The sequence below is a fragment of the Dipodomys merriami genome, unplaced genomic scaffold (genome assembly GCF_024711535.1).
Source record: "Dipodomys merriami isolate MVZ:Mamm:240054 unplaced genomic scaffold, mDipMer1.0.p SCAF_2, whole genome shotgun sequence".
NCBI lineage: Eukaryota > Metazoa > Chordata > Mammalia > Rodentia > Heteromyidae > Dipodomys > Dipodomys merriami.
This window is the reverse complement of record NW_027203381.1, coordinates 73,526,082-73,546,072: the sequence shown is the minus strand read 5'-3', so window position 1 is coordinate 73,546,072 and position 19,991 is coordinate 73,526,082. Positions and strand designations below refer to the sequence as shown.

Below are 19,991 nucleotides of genomic sequence, written 5' to 3'. Positions count from 1 at the left end.
TTTCACATCTGCTTTTGCTTCAAATGCAACTGCAGTACCGCTGATTACTCTAGGATTGCTGATGTATGGTTAGTGATTTATTTCTGTTTTAAGAGTAGACAGAGGTCCTTCGGGAGAAGAGTGCATGTGTATTTTTTATCATCTTGATTATAAAGACCTATTGTAAACATAAAAACGAATCTAAACTCATAGAAGCTGTGTGTTAAAATCTAATGGTGATACACTTTTAATGAAATCTAAAAATGAAAACAAAGATATGAGTTTATGATTAAAACAACATTCTAGGTTATCCATTATGTGTTCAAAGGGAACATGGATGTAGAGGGAGGGCATTAAATTTGGGAATAGAATATTTGGGTAATACTTAATGAGTTCTACTTATTATTTATAGAAAAAGAATAATAACACTGTTCTCATATGATTATTGGAAGGCTATATGAGCCTTTGTCAACTATGAAGATATGTCTGTTATAAATTTCATATGGGATGCATTTATTTCTTTTAAATTATTTATTTCCATATTTAAAATGAGATGAATAACAATATAGTAACCTTTTCAGTTAGAACAGACAGATTACCTATTTTGTTAATTAATCAAGATATATTTATTGAATGTTTCTGTAGTGTTAGTGTTCCAAGGACTTGTTGAGCATGCAGATCAAGTAGGAAACTGATCTCTGATGCGAAATTGCATAAAATTGTACTAGATCAGTAAATAATTATGACTAGTTTAATTGAAGTAAGACCTCAAATACTAAAGTATGTGCTTTGGAGTATTAATAATATACTATCGTATAGACTAAATAGTTGATAGCTGAAATATCCATACAAAGTTTCACAAATAAAATTTAGGCAGACATTAAAAAAGAAGTTAGGTAAGGATTTTTTAAATTGTAAAGTTTCCTAGGGTGATATTTAGAAAACCTTGAAAGGATTTTGAATATGCCTAGAAATAGGTAGCTAAGAAGAAATTCTAAAGAAATATTGTGATGAAAAAAGCACTAATTTTAGTAAAAATTTCCCAAAAAGTACCACATAGGTTTTAAGAGATACTGAAATTTCAGATTTCAGCTATAAGTAATGTTTACTTAAAACATTCAAGGACCCAAACAGGACAGTTTCTGAAGGATTAGAATGAGAAAAACTCTCTGAACTTGGTGTACAACTAGAATAGGGAGTGATATGATAATTCATAGATAACTAAATGTTTTAACATAGTAGTATCATGTATAGTAATAGTTTTTGGAGAGAAAGGTAAGATTGAATAGAGTTTTTAGAAAACAGAGAGAATATGTTCTACAGTTATTTGTTCTGAATTATCAGAATATAAGTTTTCTCTGTAGTTATGAGAATGAATGGTAAAAGTATATAAAAAGAAGGATTAGGACTGACTGTCAAGGGACTATGAAGAAAAAATAAAGAACAGAAATAAAGGACAAAAGCTGAAGAAAGGAAAATTCCTCCTTTTAAGTGCCTTTTAGAAGAAAATTTGCTAGCAATGGAAACTGAAAATATATGGTTACAGATACAAATATATGTCTGTGGTACATAAATTTCTAAACCAGCAAAAGTTAGGACAATTTCTAATGGTATTTAATAATCTATGAATACATTGTCAGCATGGCTGTTCACTTCTATAAGTGAATTAATAAGTCTTTGTTTCACAGAAAATGGGTAAAGGAAGATTGAAGTGTTCATTCATCATAGGTTAAAAGAAGTAGTTTAACTTGATTCAGTGAAATATAAATGAGTCTTATTAACTATTTATATGTGTTTGAACTATTAAAACAATACATCAAAACTTTAGAAGAGAAAGCCTACAATACACAGCAGTACATAACAGAAAAGTTTCTTACTGCCCTTCTAGATACTAACAATATTACTATATAGTTACATCTATTGGATATAAACATCTTCATATAAATTGTTCCATCTAATCTTTCTAACAACTCAGATTGTCATTATGGCGCTATTTCAATGGGTAAAGGTCAAAATAGCTAAAACTAATTTGCATAATATCAAGTGTTTAGTAAATAGACACACATTGAAAAATACTTCTAAGGAAATCTTGCTCACTGGTCATCACAACACAGAGGTACTTCTATAAAGATGAAATGTATGCTGCCACTTTTTCTGTGTTAAGGAACCATAAAATAGATGTAACTTTCTAAAAATTCTCTTTTCAAATTATATTTTTATTATCTTTAAGTATTTGTACAAAGGAGTTTCCATTCAACAAATCAATTTATGAATACAATGCATCTTGATTGATGATAAATTTTTTTAGTTTACACATATCAGTGTCTAGCTATTTTATTTTTATATTGTTTAGATCATAACCAGAGATGTTCCTAAACAGAGATAACAAAGAGAAAACATCTAGTCATATCAAATGCATTGTTCTTCACACTGAAGAATAAAATATCAAAGCATTGCATGCGTTTATGGAAAAAATCATAATGAAACCCCTTTGTACAACCAATGTATGCTAATAAAATGGAAAAAATCAATGATGGGAAATGATTTACTAATTGATAACATAAATGTTTTCTTAATACTAAGTTCATTTTACTATTGTTACAGTGAAATGAGCAAAATCTTTAATCATAATTTTATTCAAATATAGTTAATAATTATATAAATCTAAATATCTTATATCTTTAAAAACAATATTAAAAAGCTAAAGGTCAGAAAGGAGGGAAATTTTAGTTTGAAAACAATTTGAATAGCAAACATTATGAAGCAATACATTTGAATAGCAAACATTATACCAATTCTTTTCTCAGCTTTTTGTTTGTTTGTATGTTGTATTTTCTTTCATATCCATGTAAGTTGTTGAGTAGCTCCAGAGCTTCTCAGGTCTGAAAGCTGTGCAGGTTGTCTATTCTTGTATTTCTGCTTCCCATCTAAAACCTGAATCTTTTAAACAAAACTTTTACCAGATAATTATTGATTTGGTTCAATACTACTTAAACTACCCAGTACAAACTGCTAATGTAATGAAAAAGTGATGGAATTTAGAGTCAGATGGTTTGTATTACAGTTTGAATTTAATCATTGACTAATTAGTGACCTGTGTCAGTCTCTTCTTTGGAAGAGTTTTCTTTATAAACCAGAAAAATAACAATGTGTCTAAGCTAATGAAATATTATATACATAAGGTGTTTATCTTATTTTTATTTCTCCCTTGAGAGTAACTCACTGTACTTTTCCCTTATTCTTTATAAATGAAAACAGTCTTTTTCTTGACTTCAACTGAATTCGTGCCTCTCCCTTTTCCAAACAGAAATCATGTTCATACTAGTAATTATTCTTTTCATAGCTCCCATTATTTCCTGAGCTCTTAATTTCTTCTGCTTGTGATTTTTAAGTATCCCTAGAATGGAAACTCCACGAGAAAGTCTGTGTCAGTCTTAGTCTCCATATATTTTTTTGTTCTTAAAACAATTTCTGCAACATTTAGAAGGAAGAATAGGGGACAAGGAAGGAAAAGGGGAGGGCTAATTAGATTTTAGGCATATAGTAGTCAATCTGTTAAAAGTATGTTAAAACAGTTTGCACTGAAAGTAAAGTTTTAAGAATAAGTGGTCTTACTTGTGTAGGAAGGCCAAAAGTATGTTAAAACAGTTTGTACTAAAAGTAAAGTTTTAAGAATAAGTGGTCTTACTTTTGTAGGGAGGCCAGTAAGTATCATGTTCCAGAGCAGAGTTATTGCTTTCTAAGTACATCTCCTTTTAGGCATGAAATCAGACCTTGAATACCAGGTTTATGAAAAAATAGGTGACAGCTCCATCCTATTCAAATAATCTGTTACCATCAATACATTATTATTAAGATGCATTTAACATTATATTATGCCACTTTTTTCTTTTGCTTTTTTCCTCCAGTATTCCTTACATAAATTTGAGAGACCCAAAATATATTTTATTAAGCAACTGTTGTTACTTTGGTTTATAATCTAATTTTCTCAAGTCATATAAATAACATTTTTATAGGAAATAAAGAAAATGCTGTTTTTGTGATATTTATAAAATATACAGTATGAAAACTTTCTGATTTCTTGTTTTTACTTGCAGAATTTCAAGAACCTTATGCTGTTGCAGTACTTCTGGAAAAAGATCTCATTGTAGTTGATCTCACCCAAAGCAAGTAAGTTATTTACATATAGATTGACACTAGTATTTTTAAACTATTTATTATAATTAAAATGTAGGACCACATTTTATCTAATTGGTACTAGTATTCTTTAGATAATAAGTGTTCTTTATGTAGAAATTGTTTTGCTAAAATTACAGAAATACAGTTTGATTAAATGATGATACCAAAACTAGGAATATGTTGATAACACTGAGAAAAGTGAAAAGTAGCACCTGATATTTGGACAGAAGCATTTGAGACTGGGGACACAAAATGCATCACATTTCTGCCATTTCCTGAAGTAAAAGTAATTGTCATAAGCTGTTCATAAGAAAGAAAAACTGTCTAAATGAAAAGGATACCTGATAAACATGTTATTAAGCTACTTTGTAAATAAATATAGAAGACTTCTTAGGGACAGAGATTAAAGCCTTCTTTATGTGGTTTGAAATCAGGACCTCTAGCTTGTTAGGTTGGCATTCTACCAGTTGAGTCATACCTGCATCCTGTTTTTCTTTGTAGTTATTTTGGAAATGGAATACAGTGAGCTTTTCTGCTTGAACTAAATTTCTCCAGATTTTAATTAACTGAGGCCTTCTTTGATGTACTACTTTCCCTCTTCTTCTTCTTCTTCTTCTTCTTCTTCTTCTTCTTCTTCTTCTTCTTCTTCTTCTTCTTCTTCTTCTTCTTCTTCTTCTTCTTCTTCTTCTTCTTCTTCTTCTTCTTCTTCTCCTTCTCCTTCTCCTTCTCCTTCTCCTTCTCCTTCTCCTTCTCCTTCTCCTTCTCCTTCTCCTTCTCCTTCTCCTTCTCCTTCTCCTTCCTTCTCCTTCTCCTTCTCCTTCTCCTTCTCCTTCTTCTTCTTCTTTTCTTCATATTCTTCCTCCTCTTCCTCCTCCTCTTCCTCCTCCTCTTCCTCTTCCTCCTCCTCTTCCTCCTCTTCTTCCTCCTCCTCTTCCTCCTCTTCTTCTTCCTCCTCCTCCTCCTCCTCTTCTTCTTCTTCTTCTTCTTCTTCTTCTTCTTCTTCTTCTTCTTCTTCTTCTTCTTCTTCTTCTTCTTCTTCTTCTTCTTCTTCTTCTTCTTCCTCTTCTTCTTCCTCTTCTTCTTCCTCTTCTTCTTCCTCTTCTTCTTCCTCCTCTTCCTCCTCTTCCTCCTCTTCTTCCTCCTCTTCTTCCTCTTCCTCCTCCTCCTCCTCCTCCTCCTCCTCCTCCTCCTCCTCCTCCTCCTCCTCCTCCTCCTCCTCCTTCTTCATTATGACATAGGCATTTGAAACAAATATAAAATACTTTAAAAGTGCAATTGATTCATTGTCCCCTACTTAAAATTTTTCATTATAAATAGTGATAGAAATGAAACTAGTTTTCCTTCATTATATGTTCTAGATATACTTGTCTTTGAACCCTTTGTGTATTTAGTAAAATTTTGTATATTCTTTTTACTCTGCCTGAACAATTTCCTTTTCTTTTTTATCCCAATTAACATCTTAGGAATCTCAAACTAGTTATCAGTGCCTTATTAAACAGAAATCCTTCATTACCTATATAATTTGGTTAAGTATACTATTATGAGCTCTCATAGCCCCCATGGTTCTCACTTTATTGCACAGATTTTTCTTTTTAGTGTTAATTATTGTCCTCTTATAAAACTATAGGCTCCACAAAAAAATTTCTTCGCATGGAGTTAGGCCCTCAATAAATTTTTATTAAATAAATCACAGTCTGATTTCTAATTTCCACATGACTTATAGATTTAAGACCCATGTTTCTTCTTTATTTTATACTAATTTATAGTTTATAAAATGTCGATAGGGGGTCTTTTTACTATTATCATAACTAAATTCTATCTAGTTTCCCTTTATTATATTAAACTTGATTAAAATTTAAATACATAAGCATATGCTTCATTCTCTAAGAACTTTTAGTACAGTTTTATTAAAATGTTCCTTTCTGAGCTCATTGGTGTTTATGTGTCATGCTTTTTGGTTCTTCTTATCTAATTGTCTAATGTCTTCCAAGGCCCAATCGCATTTATTTATTTATTTATTTATTTATTTATTTATTTATTTATTTATTTATTTATTTATTTATTTTATTGTGAGAATACCGTACAGAGGAGTTACAATTACATGGGCAAGATAAAGAGTACATTTCTTATCAAGCATTGTTGCCTCCTCTTTGTTTCCCCTTCCCATCCCTTCCCATACTCCCCTCTCCCCCCACCTGATCCTCCCCTCACCCCCCACCAAAGTTGTAAAGTTCCTTTTTCGACATAAGGACTTGTACATCTCATTGTTGCAATGGGTCCACCTGTATCCCTATTTAAATGATTTGTTTTTTCCCTTCCCCTCCACAAATTATACCAACATCAAATACAGTGAAAGCATGGGTTATACTATGGGGGAGGGACATACAACGCAACAAAAAAATCATCTTATAAAATATGTTAGAAACAATTGCATGAAAGGAAAAAAAAGCAAAAAAACATTTGAATACTTATCTTGGGGTTCATTCCCCTAACATCAATTTATCTGACCTTTTCTGCTTGACTCAGAAATATACTAGTTATTGCAGATAAGGGAAACCATGACCAAGGCCCAATTTCTTTAGCACATACATTTACACTTTCACTTAAATCATGTGTAACATAATTTACTATATTATATATTTATTCTTATGTTTTGAATTAGGTTATTCAAATAACTTGACATTTTACTTTCAAGTTTTACTCTAATATTTTACCTTATTGCTTTACCTTAATATTTTAAATTTTTACATGAAATTCCCTTTTCATTAATATTATTTGAAATTTAGCATGACAAAACTTGGATATATTCTCTTTTCCTACAGTTACCTCTCAGCCATATTGAACTTATTTATACAAGTTGTAATTATGAAGACTTTTTCAAGTATCCTTCTCCCCTTCATTTATTTCCTTTTACTCCTTAATGTGAAGTAAGGTTTATCATGTACAATTTTATACTCTTCTTGGTTTCTTGGATTCTTTTCTACTTCCATAGCAACGAGCTTGTAATATTATATCTAAATACTTCAGTAGATTTTTAATTACTTCTCTTCAGAATCTTTAGGTCATTGTCTGATGTGTAGCTGGCAAATATATTCTCCCATTCTGTAGGCTGTCTTTTTAGCTGTTCTTTGCCTTCCAGAAACTTTTTTTAGTTTGATGCACATCCATTTTTCAAGGCTTTCTGTGATTTGCTGTGCTTCTGGATCTTTACTCAGAAAGTTTCTACCTCTGCCCCAGAGACCTAATGTCTCCCCTACTCTTTCCTGTAAGTTTCATGGTTTCAGGTCTTAAATTGAGGTCTTTAATCCATTTTGAATTGATGCTGATACAAGGTGATATATAGAGAGATTAAGTTCCAGTTTTCTTCATGTGTTTTACCAGCACTGTTTATGTCTTTCTTCCAGCCTATGTTTTTGGCTCCCTTATTGAATATTAAATAACTATAGTTCTGTGGGTTTATTTCTGGGTCTTCTATTCCATTGGTCTTCAGGCCTATTTTGTGCTAGTACTAAGGTATTTTCATTATTATGACTCTGCAATAGAATTTGAAGTTTGGTATTCTGTTTACTAGGATTGCTTTTGATATTTGGAATGTTTTGTTGTCCCATATGAATTTTTGGATTGTTTTCTCTATCTCATTGGGATTTTGATGGATATTTCACTGGATTTCTATATTGCTTTGGGCAGTATTGCCATTTTCATGATGTTAAGTCTTCCAATTCAGGAGCATGGAAGGTCTCTCTATTTTCTTAAATCTTCTTCAATTTCTTTCTTTAACGTTTTTAAGTTTTCACTATAGTGTTTCCTCACATCTTTGGTTAAGTCCCGAATATACAGAGAACTTAAATTAGACCCTCAAAACGCCACAATTAATAAGTGGGATAATGAGCTAAAGAAGATCATCTCAGAAGTAAAAACGGCCAGTAGGTACATGAAGAAATGCTCGATATATTGTCCACAAAGGAAATGAAAATAAAAACAACATTGAGATTCTAGCTCATTGAGCTAGAATGGCCAATATCAAGAAAACAAACAATAACAGATGCTAATAAAGATGTGGCCAAAGGGAACCTTAATACATTGTTGGTAAGAATATGAACTTGTTCAACCACTCTGGAAAGCAATGTGGAGGTTCCTCAAAAATTTAAACATAGCAAAAAAATTTAAACATAGAACTCCCTATGATTCAACAATTACATTCCTGGGCATTTACCCAAAAGATTACAAATGAGGATACAATAAAGCCACCAGCACAATCATGATTATTGCAACATGATAGCCAAGGTATGGAATCAGCCCAGAGGCATCTCAATGGACAAAGTGATATATTTGTGATACACACACACACACACACACACACACACACACACACACACGCAATGGAATTTTACTCATCCATTACAAAGGATGATATTCTACCATTTATTAAGAAATGGAAAGACTTGGAGAAATTATATTAAGTGAATAAGTCAGGACCAGAGACACAAAAGATTTATATTTTCTCTTATATGTAGATGCTGGATTTAGTTTACAAACTCATGAGTAAATACATTGGGTGGTATGCAAGTGTATACAACTGTATTAACTGAAATACAATAGATTCCAAGGAAATCTCAAATAGTGTAGTTCCTTAGAAAGCCAAATCAAAGCTCATCAAAATAAAACACCAGGAAATGATTACTCTAAAGTGTGGAGTAGAGGTAAATGATAAGAGAAGGAAAATGCAGACAACAATCCAATGCATATACTACAAAATTAAGAAGACTGAGGGAAGCAGTAGATAGGGGAGGTATGGATGAGAATGTTTAAGGGGATGACATTATATTCATAAACGCTTTGTTAAATGACAGCCCTTAAATGTATAAAATTATCGTAAAAATAATTTAAAATGGGAAAAAAATCTTTAATGTCCATTCCTCTTTTTTTTTAATTTAATTTAATTTTATTTGTGAACATACTGTACAGAGGAGTTACAATTACATGGGCAGGATAATGCGTACATTTCTTACCAAGCATTGCAGCCTCCTCCTTTGTTTACCCTTCACATCCCTTCCCAGCCTCCCCCCTCCCCCCAATCCCAATCCTTCTCCTTCCTCCCCCTTCCCCCCCCCCCCGCACCGACGTTGTAAAGCTAGTTTTGACTATAGACTAACGTGATTTTCTCCAAATATTTCCATTACACTATTTGCCTTCTCAAGTGCCTATCATTGTTACATCTTGCTGTTATCACATTCTAAGATGTAGATATGGTCTTTAAAGGGATTAGTTCATTTTACTCCTAACTTTGATCTCAGAAATGTTAATAACTTATATTCCATAACAAACAATTTCTGATCTATCCAGTTTAACCTATTTGTCACTTACTAAACATGAGTTGCTTTTTTCCCACTTAATTTTTCACATACAACTATTTTTATTTGGGTTACCATACCCTATGCAGTGTTTCAGTTTGGTAGAAAGAAAACTGTTGCCAAGGATGTTCCAAACCATCCATATAATATATTCTCTGATAATTGAACTTGAATGCCTAATTAAGCTCCTAGTAATATCCTGAGAAAATTATTTGTAACAATTGCAGCCTTTCTGCAATAAAATATCATTGTATCAGATGTAAAGTGATCACACAGACTTAGAACAAATATGTCATAAAATATTAATTTCCCTATGTACCTAGTATATAAGAATTTCTCAATATAATATGACTAAATTAAATTATTTGATGCTGTATTCATAGTTTTTAAAATTATAGTTGAGAATATAAGAAGTTAACTGCATCTACCTATAGCCTTCATTCCAAGTATGATCTCAAGTTTATGTAAGAAATGATCTGTAAATAATAAACAATACATTCACACCCTACACAGTACATACATCAGTTATTCCTGCAAAAAGTTTAAAAATTTATCTATATAATGTCTTCCTTTGAGAAACATATCAAAAGCTATATTTAATATTTATAATCATGTTATATGAATTTAATTAAAATACCTACTTGATATAATTTTTAGTAAATTGGACCGATGTAATATTTTCAAGTTAATATACTATATATTAGTTAAGTGCTTTGTATATACATGTATATACATGGTTATATGTGATTAGCGCTATGAGTCTGAAGTCTGTAAAGAAAATGAATTTATTTTAGGACATTTCCTCCATTATTAATGGAATCTATTAATTCTATAGATAATATTAAAAGATAAGTCTTTAGATAACAACATTAAAAATAACATTCTATTCAATGTTTGTTCTATAGCTAACAAAATTAAAAGGAACATTCTATTCAAATTACTCTTATTTTATGGTACTGAAAAATAATTAGATGAAGTTTATAATTTATAGTAACAGTTGTAGAAACAAATTTGTAATTTGAATAATTTGTAGAAACATTCTAGGTCTTACTTTATGATAATTAATGTTTTTATCTTTGTAAAATGACACTAATATACTGTCTCCATCTATTAGTTTTCCAATTTTTGAAAATCCATATCCCATGGACATTCATGAATCACCAGTTACATGCACAGCATATTTTGCCGATTGCCCTCCAGATTTGATTCTAGTACTCTATTCTATAGGAGTCAAACATAAAAAACAAGGATACAGTAATAAGGTAAGGGTATATTCATATATAAATATATATGGTCATACTTGTCCCCTTTTTTTTGACTTTCCATATAGAGGATTTGCACTAAATTTCTGTTAAGTCATATTAAACATATTAAACATATAACTTATGAAATTCAGAATTTCCTAAGTGTTATAAAAGTTTCAGTCTGCAAGAATATTCTGCAAGAATATATATTTCTTACGAATTCTGTATATAATTATATGCTTAGATATATTATCTGACATGATCATTTGTTTATAACATGTATACTTTAATGTATTAAAATCATAAAATGTAACATTTAATTATTTTAGATGAAGAGTGATATGTTAAGAAATTCAAGCTTTGTGCTTGGTCATTTATTAATAAGTGGTTTAGAACAAAATAATAAATCATTAATAATATAAAATTTCTTTTTAAAATATTTCATAATAGGTTCAAATGTTTATAATTACCAAAGTCCATCTATTCTTATTTCTATGCTATTGATATGGCTAACTCTAGAACCACTACTTATTTCTTTGATAAATACAATCACAATAATTTGGTGGCATATAGATTATTTCACTGACACATTAAATTTATACAGTTAACTGACACATTAAATTTATACAGTTAACATTTCTTTGAACTGTTTGTGGATTTGGTGAAAATGGTTAAAACTACTTTTAATAGGAACAGAATTTTGTATTTAGGGAGGTATTTGTTTAATGGAGGATTTTTTAAAGATAATTATGTGTTTTCATTCTTGACTTTAATTAGCAACTTAATTTTAAGTTAGTGTTTTATCATTTTAAAATATTTTCATTCTGAATTATTCTAACAAGAAAAATACAGTACATATATATTCTTTATTGATAAATCTATTTAGGAGTGGCCAATCAGTGGAGGAGCTTGGAACCTTGGAGCACAAACATATCCAGAAATTATTATTACTGGGTAAGTGAGATGTTTTCAGTTTGTTAACAAAAATGATACTAGTTAAGTATTGATGTATTGATACTTTTATGTAATTGTGTTTCCATGGTGACTAACAGCTTAAAAGTAAAAATACAAGACATAACTTGTATCCAAAAATTTTAACCTTGATAAAATACATCAAAGAAACAGAATGATGAGGCTTATATCTGCAAAAGATAGTCACAGAGGACTCAAGATTCTCATAATTGTGAGAGGAAAGACTTCTTGTAGTAATCATAAAATATTAACTTTAGGAAGGCCTTTGCCAACTCTTGATTCCTGCTGGGTTTAAGAGTCTCATTGATTTATCTCTATTGTTTTGATTTGAATATGAAATGTCCTCTATTTATTTATGTGTTGAATTGTTCCTAGGTGGTGGCAATACTTTGGAAGATGGTAGAGACTTTAAGTAGTCAGGCCTAACTGGAGGAAGAAGCTCTCTAGTTGCATGTTTTCAAAGATTATATGTAGTTCTAGTCCTTTCTTTCTCTCTCCTATCCAACATGAAGTAGATAGCTTCTGTCACGTGTTCTTATGGCCATGATTTGTGAGCTACCCTGTGTTCTACGATGGCCTCCTTGATGTGACAGATAGAAACTTCTGAAACTGTGAACAAATAACCCTTTTGTTCAATAGTTTGTCAAGTATTTTGCCTCTGTGATAAAAAAGTCTAATATACCTTCTAAGTGGTTAAAGTAAACTTCAAAATTTATGCTAACAAATATCAGTACTTTAAATAGTAATCTACTTCATATTCAGTTACTAAGAATAAAAAGATACAGCTAAAGGTAAACATGAAATCTAAAAGACAGTTAAGGAGTTAATGGGAAGATGTACTATAAGTAAATATACTATTCTCTAGTCTTTCCATGAATTACAACTAAAATCCTGTATGTTATGTGTAAGACAGATGAAGGATGACTGGGAAAAGGAAAGAGATATCAGACTGTTAGGGCTGTAAGTCCCAGAGAACAGTGGGTGGTGAGTTCCTTAGGTTTTCTTTCTGCTTGATACAGAACAGAAGAACAGAAGAAGCTGGCAACCTGAAACTATGAATGGGCTCAGACACAAAACAAAGAAAAGCTAACTCTCTTTACCCAAAGAATTAGGAAAGAGCCATACTACTAAGACAGAACTTTCACAAAATAATCTATTTGAGTTAAACAACACACACACACACACACACACACACACACACACACACACACACACACACACACACACACACACACACACACACACACACGCACGCACACACACACACGCAAAACTATATTACCAACCCAATGTACTATGGCAAAGGCCAATTTGGCAATTTAAAACTTTCCCTGTTATTGGGCTGTCATGAGGTCTTTCACCATATTTAGTGTTAATGAAGGAAGAATAGGGAGCTGAGATTTTTTTTTTAAGCTGGCTAAAACTCGGTGTCAGTTGAAACAAGGACCATCTTGCTACTACCGTCTAGTAATGGGGATTCATGACTTCCCGTGTCAGTGGAAACCAAATAAGGCAGGAAAGAGCAGGCTTAAGAAAGCATTCAAGAAAATAATGGCCGAAAGTTTACCAAATTTAGCAAAAGATGTAAACCTACGAGTCCAGAAGTTGAGCAAACCTGTAGAAATCCACATCAAGATACACTGTGGTCAGACTTCTGAACACTAAACACTAACAAAAAAAAAATTGAAAGTCACAAAAGAGAAGAGGCACCTTATGTATACAACCAAACAAATATGCTTAATGACAAATTTTTAGGGTCTTCAACTTGTTGGCCAACTTCTCTACCATTTGAGCCACTCCACCAGCCCTTTTTACTTTATTTTTCAGGTAGAGTACCTACAACTATAGGCATTAATTATAGGCATTAATTACCACATCAGGTTAGTGATTGAGATGGGGTCTCACTAAACTTTTGCCCAAGTGAGATTTGAACTGTGATTTTTTAAAGCAAATTTCCACCTCTAAGAAGCTAGGATTACAGGTGTGAGCTACTTCACCCAACTATAAATCATTTTTAATTTATAATAATTTTAATTCATAATAAAACTTGAAAGATAAGAGTAAATGATTGCTAAGTGGCAAAGAGTTTTGATGTCATCAGCATCCTAGGAACACTCCAGTAACTGGACAATATGGATCCGTGGTCTCTGGAATGGAAGCTTTTGTGCAGAAGCACCAATGAATGGACTATACCAGAGGTCCAGGAATTGCCATTCAGTGCACTGGGTGCATATGACATACGGTTTGCCCTGAAACCACTATATGGTACCACCAATAAGTGTAATATCACTTAACAGGTAAAACAGTAAGAGAAACAGAAGGTTGTAGACCCACATAAATACAAACCTGGAGGATAGTGCTACCAGCTGGAGCTTCATCTAAGAAATCCAAGTGGTGAAAATCTAAGCAGTGGGTTGGGAAGAGCATAACACCTTCCAACACAGAAAAAAAACTTCTACTAGAGCAACAACAACCTCAGACAACAAGTTGGAGTGAAGAAGCATCAGCTTACACATTTAGTGAAAACTGTGTGTGACTGGGTGGGTTGTGGGGGGAGGAAAGGGGGAGTTGAGGGCCCAGAATCAAGAAGCCCTCACTGGAAATTGTATTAAAATCTCCCAATTCTCCCCTGCCACTCCTGTACTGGAAAATGAGCATATAACAGACACCATTCCTGATCTAAGTTTCCAAGTAGACTACCATCTAATGGTTTGAAAGACCCAATTAGAGGGGAAAAATTAATCTCCCAGAAGATTAACTGAAAATTCTGAGTTTTGATTATGTAAATTTGTTTTGTTGCTTTCTTATTTTGCTTTTCTTTTTATTTACTTATATTTTGGTATATTTGCTTATATTTGCTGATTTTGGTAAATTTTGTTTTTAGTTCCCATTTTGCTGATTTTGGTAAATTTTGTTTTTAGTTCCCATTTTCTTTTTAGTTCTGCTTTTCCTTCCTTTCTTCCTTTTCTCTGCAGTCATTGTATGTGAGCTACAATACCCACATTTCAGTCCCATATTTTTATCTTACAACTGCTCATCCCTATTTGTATTCTTCTATTTGACTACTGTCTCCCTCATATATACTTAATCTCTATTTCCCTGCCCCAAATCCTTCTCTCCCATATTTACTTCTATTTCCTCAGCCGAAATGCTTCTTTGTTACTATTATATTACTATGTTATCTTTTTTGTCTGTTTTTGTCAGTTTTCTTCCTATACTCTTTCTTAAGACAACATTAGCTAACCCCTTCCATCAAACTTAGCTGTCTTATAAAGCAATACACCTTATATTGTTCGTTAGTGATAGTCCTCCCTATGTTCTTCCTATTACTAACTTTATTAACTAAGATCTTCCTGGATTAAAAAAGGTTCATGTATGCTCCAGTATTCCTCTACAGGTACCAGAGTAGTAGTGGTGATTGGTCATCTTTATGGATTGACAAAATCTCAAATTTGTAGTTTATGAACTATGATAGCTTTTGAAGCTAAGTTACCTACACCTGAATAGAATAGAGGGCTTTACTATGTCTTAACCATGGAACATGAATGTTTACTGAGCCACACCAGTACACACCAGTGAACAAAAAATACATCATAACTAAGCTAAATAAACTCAGTTAAATCAGAATTTGCCATCTAAAAGGACACAGAAAATTAAACTCTTCCACCAAAAACATTGCTCCAGATTCTTAAATTTCCATGAAGAAATAAAAGAAAAAACAAGCTAACATGTCTTCTTTGGGAACTAACACTCCACAATAAACAACTTATTGGATAGTGAGAAGGAAAAAATTTCGAACAAGGAATTTCAGAAAAATAAAGATAAGGATAGTCCATGAAATTCAAAGATGATACAAATAAACACCTATGTAAGAAAGAGAAGATAATGCAGGAGGAATTGTGTAAAAATATATGTATTATGAAAGAAAAACAAATAAATCTTAGTAACAAAAAGCAGAATAACCTAGATTAAAAAAACTCATTTTAAAGTCTAGCTAATAGAATAGAAGTTGGAAATAGAGTATCAGGGACTGAAAATAAAGTGGAGAGATTAGATTAAACATAATGAAAATGTACTAAGAAAACAGAAATAGAACATGAAAGATCTCTGGCTACTATGAGACCAAATGTATGAATGATGTGTTTAGAGAAAAGGTATAAAGCCATAGACAGTAGCAGAAAATGTCCCCAGTCTTAAGGGAAGGTTTTACAAGAGGCTTTCAGAATATCGAACAAACAAATCAAGGAAAAAAACAGTATATTGTAATTAAAACACTAAGTACAGAGAACAAAGAAAAAATTGAAAGCCAAGAAGTAGTAAGTCACATATAAAGGCAGAATCCATCCAAATAACAGATTTCTCAACATAGCCTCTATATGTAAGGAGGAGGTCATGGGATGATATATTACAAGTCTTCAAAGAAAATAAGATTAGTGTATCCAGCAAAAGTATTCTTAACTGAGGGAGAAATAAAATGTTTCTAAAGTTAAAAACTAAAGGAATTCATGAACACTACCCAGCAATGCAGAAGATAATTGAAAGGAATTCTACATACAAAGTAGGAATATACAGGAAAGAGTAAAACTCCATGAGTGGATAATTTAGCAAATCAGGCATAAAAATGTAATTATCACTCCCCCCAAAATAGGAAATACATACTTTTCAATAGCAACATTAATGCTAATATCTTAACTCTCCAATCAAAAGACATAGAAAATAAAATTAAAAGAGAAAAAAAGATGTCTCTTCATTCCAACAAAGATAACAATCCATCAAGAAGAAATAACAATAAATATATTTTTTTTACCTTATTGATATCTGTGCTTATGAATGATACTGTTATCTAAATGTCTTTTTTTCTGGGTTTTGGTGTAATGATAATGCTGACTTCATAAAATACGGTACAACGTATTTTACTGTTATATTTTATAGATTAGGTTTCATAGAACTGATGGATTATTAACAAATCTTGAAACAACTTTAGGTAGGTTTATAGATTTCCTTCATGTTTTTATACTATAAAAATCATCTCATAGCTGGGTGCTGGTAGTTCACACCTGTAATCAGAGGTATTGAGGAGGCTGAAATGTAAGGAATGTGGTTCAAAGTCAGCCTGGATAGGAAAGTCAATGGGACTCTTATCTCCACTAAACTACCAAAATAAGCCAGAAGTGATGTGTGGCTCAAGTGGTAGATCATTAGCCTTGAGCAAAAGCATCACAGGGTCAGAACCCAAGTCCTGAGTTCAAGCCCCAGAACTGGCACAGAAAAGAAAAAAAACTTATCTCAGTTATCTTTGGCACTAAATGCATACATTTTTGTATTTAGAATGTTGCTCATATTCTCCAGGCTATATATTGACTCTTTACTATTACACATAAAATCTTGGAATAAGATATAAGGAATTATTTTTCTAATATTTGGATTTAAGTGTATCACTTAAAAAACAAACCATTGTTTTGAGCTAATAAATAAGTTAACATAGATAATTGTTCATTAGAATGTTATTTTTAAATGAAAATCTTGAAAGTAGTAACTCAAGTTTTCATATATTTTGAGTGACTATGCTTTTTATTTTGTATGCTTTTATTAATACTAATGTATTTTTTGTTTAGTCATGCAGATGGATCAATAAAATTTTGGGATGCTTCTGCAGGTAAGTTTTAACTATATCCCTATAAACCATGTTGGTTAATATTTACTTATGGACACCCACTACTTTTTTGTTTGGGTAGTTAACTTTCCAAACTTTCAGCATAAGTTTATGGCTTAGTTTCAGTTGAACAATGAAGCTTTTGGTATTAGTTTTTGAAGTGTGTAGGGAGAATAATGGAAAGGGTGAATCTGATCAAGGTATATTGTATTCCTGTGTACACATGTCAAAGTGAAACCTCCTTATACAGCCAATTAATGCTAATAAAAATGTGGAAACAAAGTAAAAATAAAAAAAACATTGATTTCTTTTATGGCTAGAAAGGTTGAGCATTTCTTCATGTGTCTATTGACCATTCTTATTTCTTCAGAGAAGTTTCTCTTTAAGTCTTTGGCCCACTTATTTATGGGGCAGTTATTTATTTGATGATTTGTTGTTGGGGGATTTAATTTTTGAGTTCCAAGTATATTTTAGATATGAGTCCCTTGTCCGTTGTATGACTAGTGAAGATCTTCTCCCAATCCGTGGGCTCTCTGTTGATCTTGCTAGCTATGTCCTTTGTCATGCAAAAGCTCTGCAACTTCATGCAATCCCATTTGTCCAACCTTTCTCTGATTTGTTGTTGGCTCTCTATTAAGAAAATTTCAGCCTGTGCCAAGGAGAACTGGAGCTTCTCCTATTCCATCCTGTAATGTTTTCAGAGTGTCTGCTTTGACTCCAAGGTCTTTGATCCATCTCACTAACCATAAAAGAAATGCAAATCAAAACAACATTGAGATACCACCCCAGTTAGAATGGCTATAATCAAGAACTCTAATAACAACAGATGCTGGAGGGGATGTGGCCAGAAGAGAACCCTACTGCAACATTGTTGGTGGAGTGTAAACTTGTTCAACCACTTTGGAAAGCAGAATGGAGGTTCCTCAAAAGACTCCACATAGAGCTCCCCTATGACCCAGCAATCCCACTTTGGGGCATTTACCCAAATGATCACAAATAAGACCATACTAAAGCTACCAGCATAACTATGTTTATGACAGCACTATTTACCATAGCTAAGATATGGAACCAACCCAGATGCCCCTCAGTAGATGAATGGATCAAGAAAATGTGGTATATATACACAATGGAATTCTATGCCTCCATCAGAAAGAATGACATTGCCCCATTTGTTAGGAAATGGAAAGACTTGGAAAAAATTATATTAAGTGAAGTAAGCCAGGCCCAAAGAAACATGGGTCCCATGGTTTCCCTTATTTGTAATAACTAGCATATGTCTGAGACAAGCAGAAAAGGTCAGATAAGATGATGTTAAGTGAAATGAACCCCAAGATAAGGATACAAGTGGTTTTTTTCTTTCTTGCTATTGTTTTTAATGTATTTATAAGGTACCATGTGATTTTTGTTGTTGTTGCTTTGTGTGTCCCTTCCCAAGGTATAACTCCTGGTTTTTCACTGTATTTGGTGTTGGTATAATTTGGGGCATGGAAGGGAAAAAACAAATTGTTTAAATAGGGATACAGGTTGACCCATTGCAACAATGAGATGTACAAGGTGCAATGTGGAAAAACAAACTTTACAATTTAGGCAGCGGGAGGAGGGAGGGAGTGTAGTTGCGGAGTGTAGTTGTGGAGATGGGAGGGAAGGGATGGTAGGGGATAAACAAAGGAGGAAGCAATAATGCTTAATAAGAAATGTACTCATTATCTTGCTCATATAACTGTAACCCCTCTGTACAGTATTTTCACAATAAAAAACTTATTTGAGAAAACATTGATTTATTTCCTCTATCATTAAATCAATTTAAGGTATTTCTACTTCTATATTACAGAAGTAATATAAAAGTAACACCATAACTAAGTCACTCTGTCAGTAGTCTTATCTATGAGAGATACGGTACCATGTCAGATTAACTGTTTCAGAATTTCCTTTAATTACCATTTCTCCAGCTTTGTTTTAGGGCAGGTTTCATTATTCCTTTAGCTTTGACTTTCCGTTCCCAATTATTTCTAAGCCCTGTCAAGGTCAGAATAAATTATTTGATAATATTGAATGTTATTTATAATTCTTGAGAATTAAGAATTCTTTCAGGTAATTTAAGGAATAAATAAAATATTATACTCAGTATTGAAGGGCATACAAAACTATTATATAACCTTCAAATTTATTTCAGATTTTGTCATTTGTCTCATTAATATCCTATAATAAAAGAATATGTATGGTCATTTGTTGCATTTATTTATAAAATATTGAGTTTTCTAAATTCTGGAGTAATTTCAAGTCTTTATTTTGTAACATTAACTTTTTGAGACATTCAGGCTAGTTTGTTATAGAATCACCTTCATTTTGGTTCAACTATTTTTGTTAATGAAGTCAGACTGCATTTTTGGCAGGAACCTCTGATTTTTTTTAAAAATTTCTTAAAGATCATTTGTAGAATAAGCTTTTTTTAAGTAGAGATTTTTTTATATCATGGTCTCAAGTTGAAAAACATTCCTCAAAATAAATATTACCAAAAATAATTCAAAAAGCAAGTGGCTTATGGGATTGTTCCTAACCCTTTCTTGATGTACAGCCAGTCAGATGATATCTTTCGGAATAGATGAACAGATA

The 19,991-nt window shown here is 32.1% G+C and overlaps 1 protein-coding gene across 6 annotated transcripts in view; it reads left to right on the top strand.

Annotated features, from left to right (window-relative positions):
• The window catches only part of Stxbp5l (syntaxin binding protein 5L), a 195,335-nt gene that overhangs the window by 99,854 nt on the left and 75,490 nt on the right, over window positions 1-19,991 (top strand). For all 6 annotated transcript variants that reach the window (XM_070030125.1, XM_070030124.1, XM_070030123.1 and 3 more), the window contains exons 12-15: window positions 4,077-4,149; window positions 10,624-10,771; window positions 11,640-11,707; window positions 17,341-17,381. In XM_070030125.1, coding sequence (XP_069886226.1) covers window positions 4,077-4,149; window positions 10,624-10,771; window positions 11,640-11,707; window positions 17,341-17,381 — 330 coding nt within the window. The remainder of the gene's footprint in view (window positions 1-4,076; window positions 4,150-10,623; window positions 10,772-11,639; window positions 11,708-17,340; window positions 17,382-19,991) is intronic.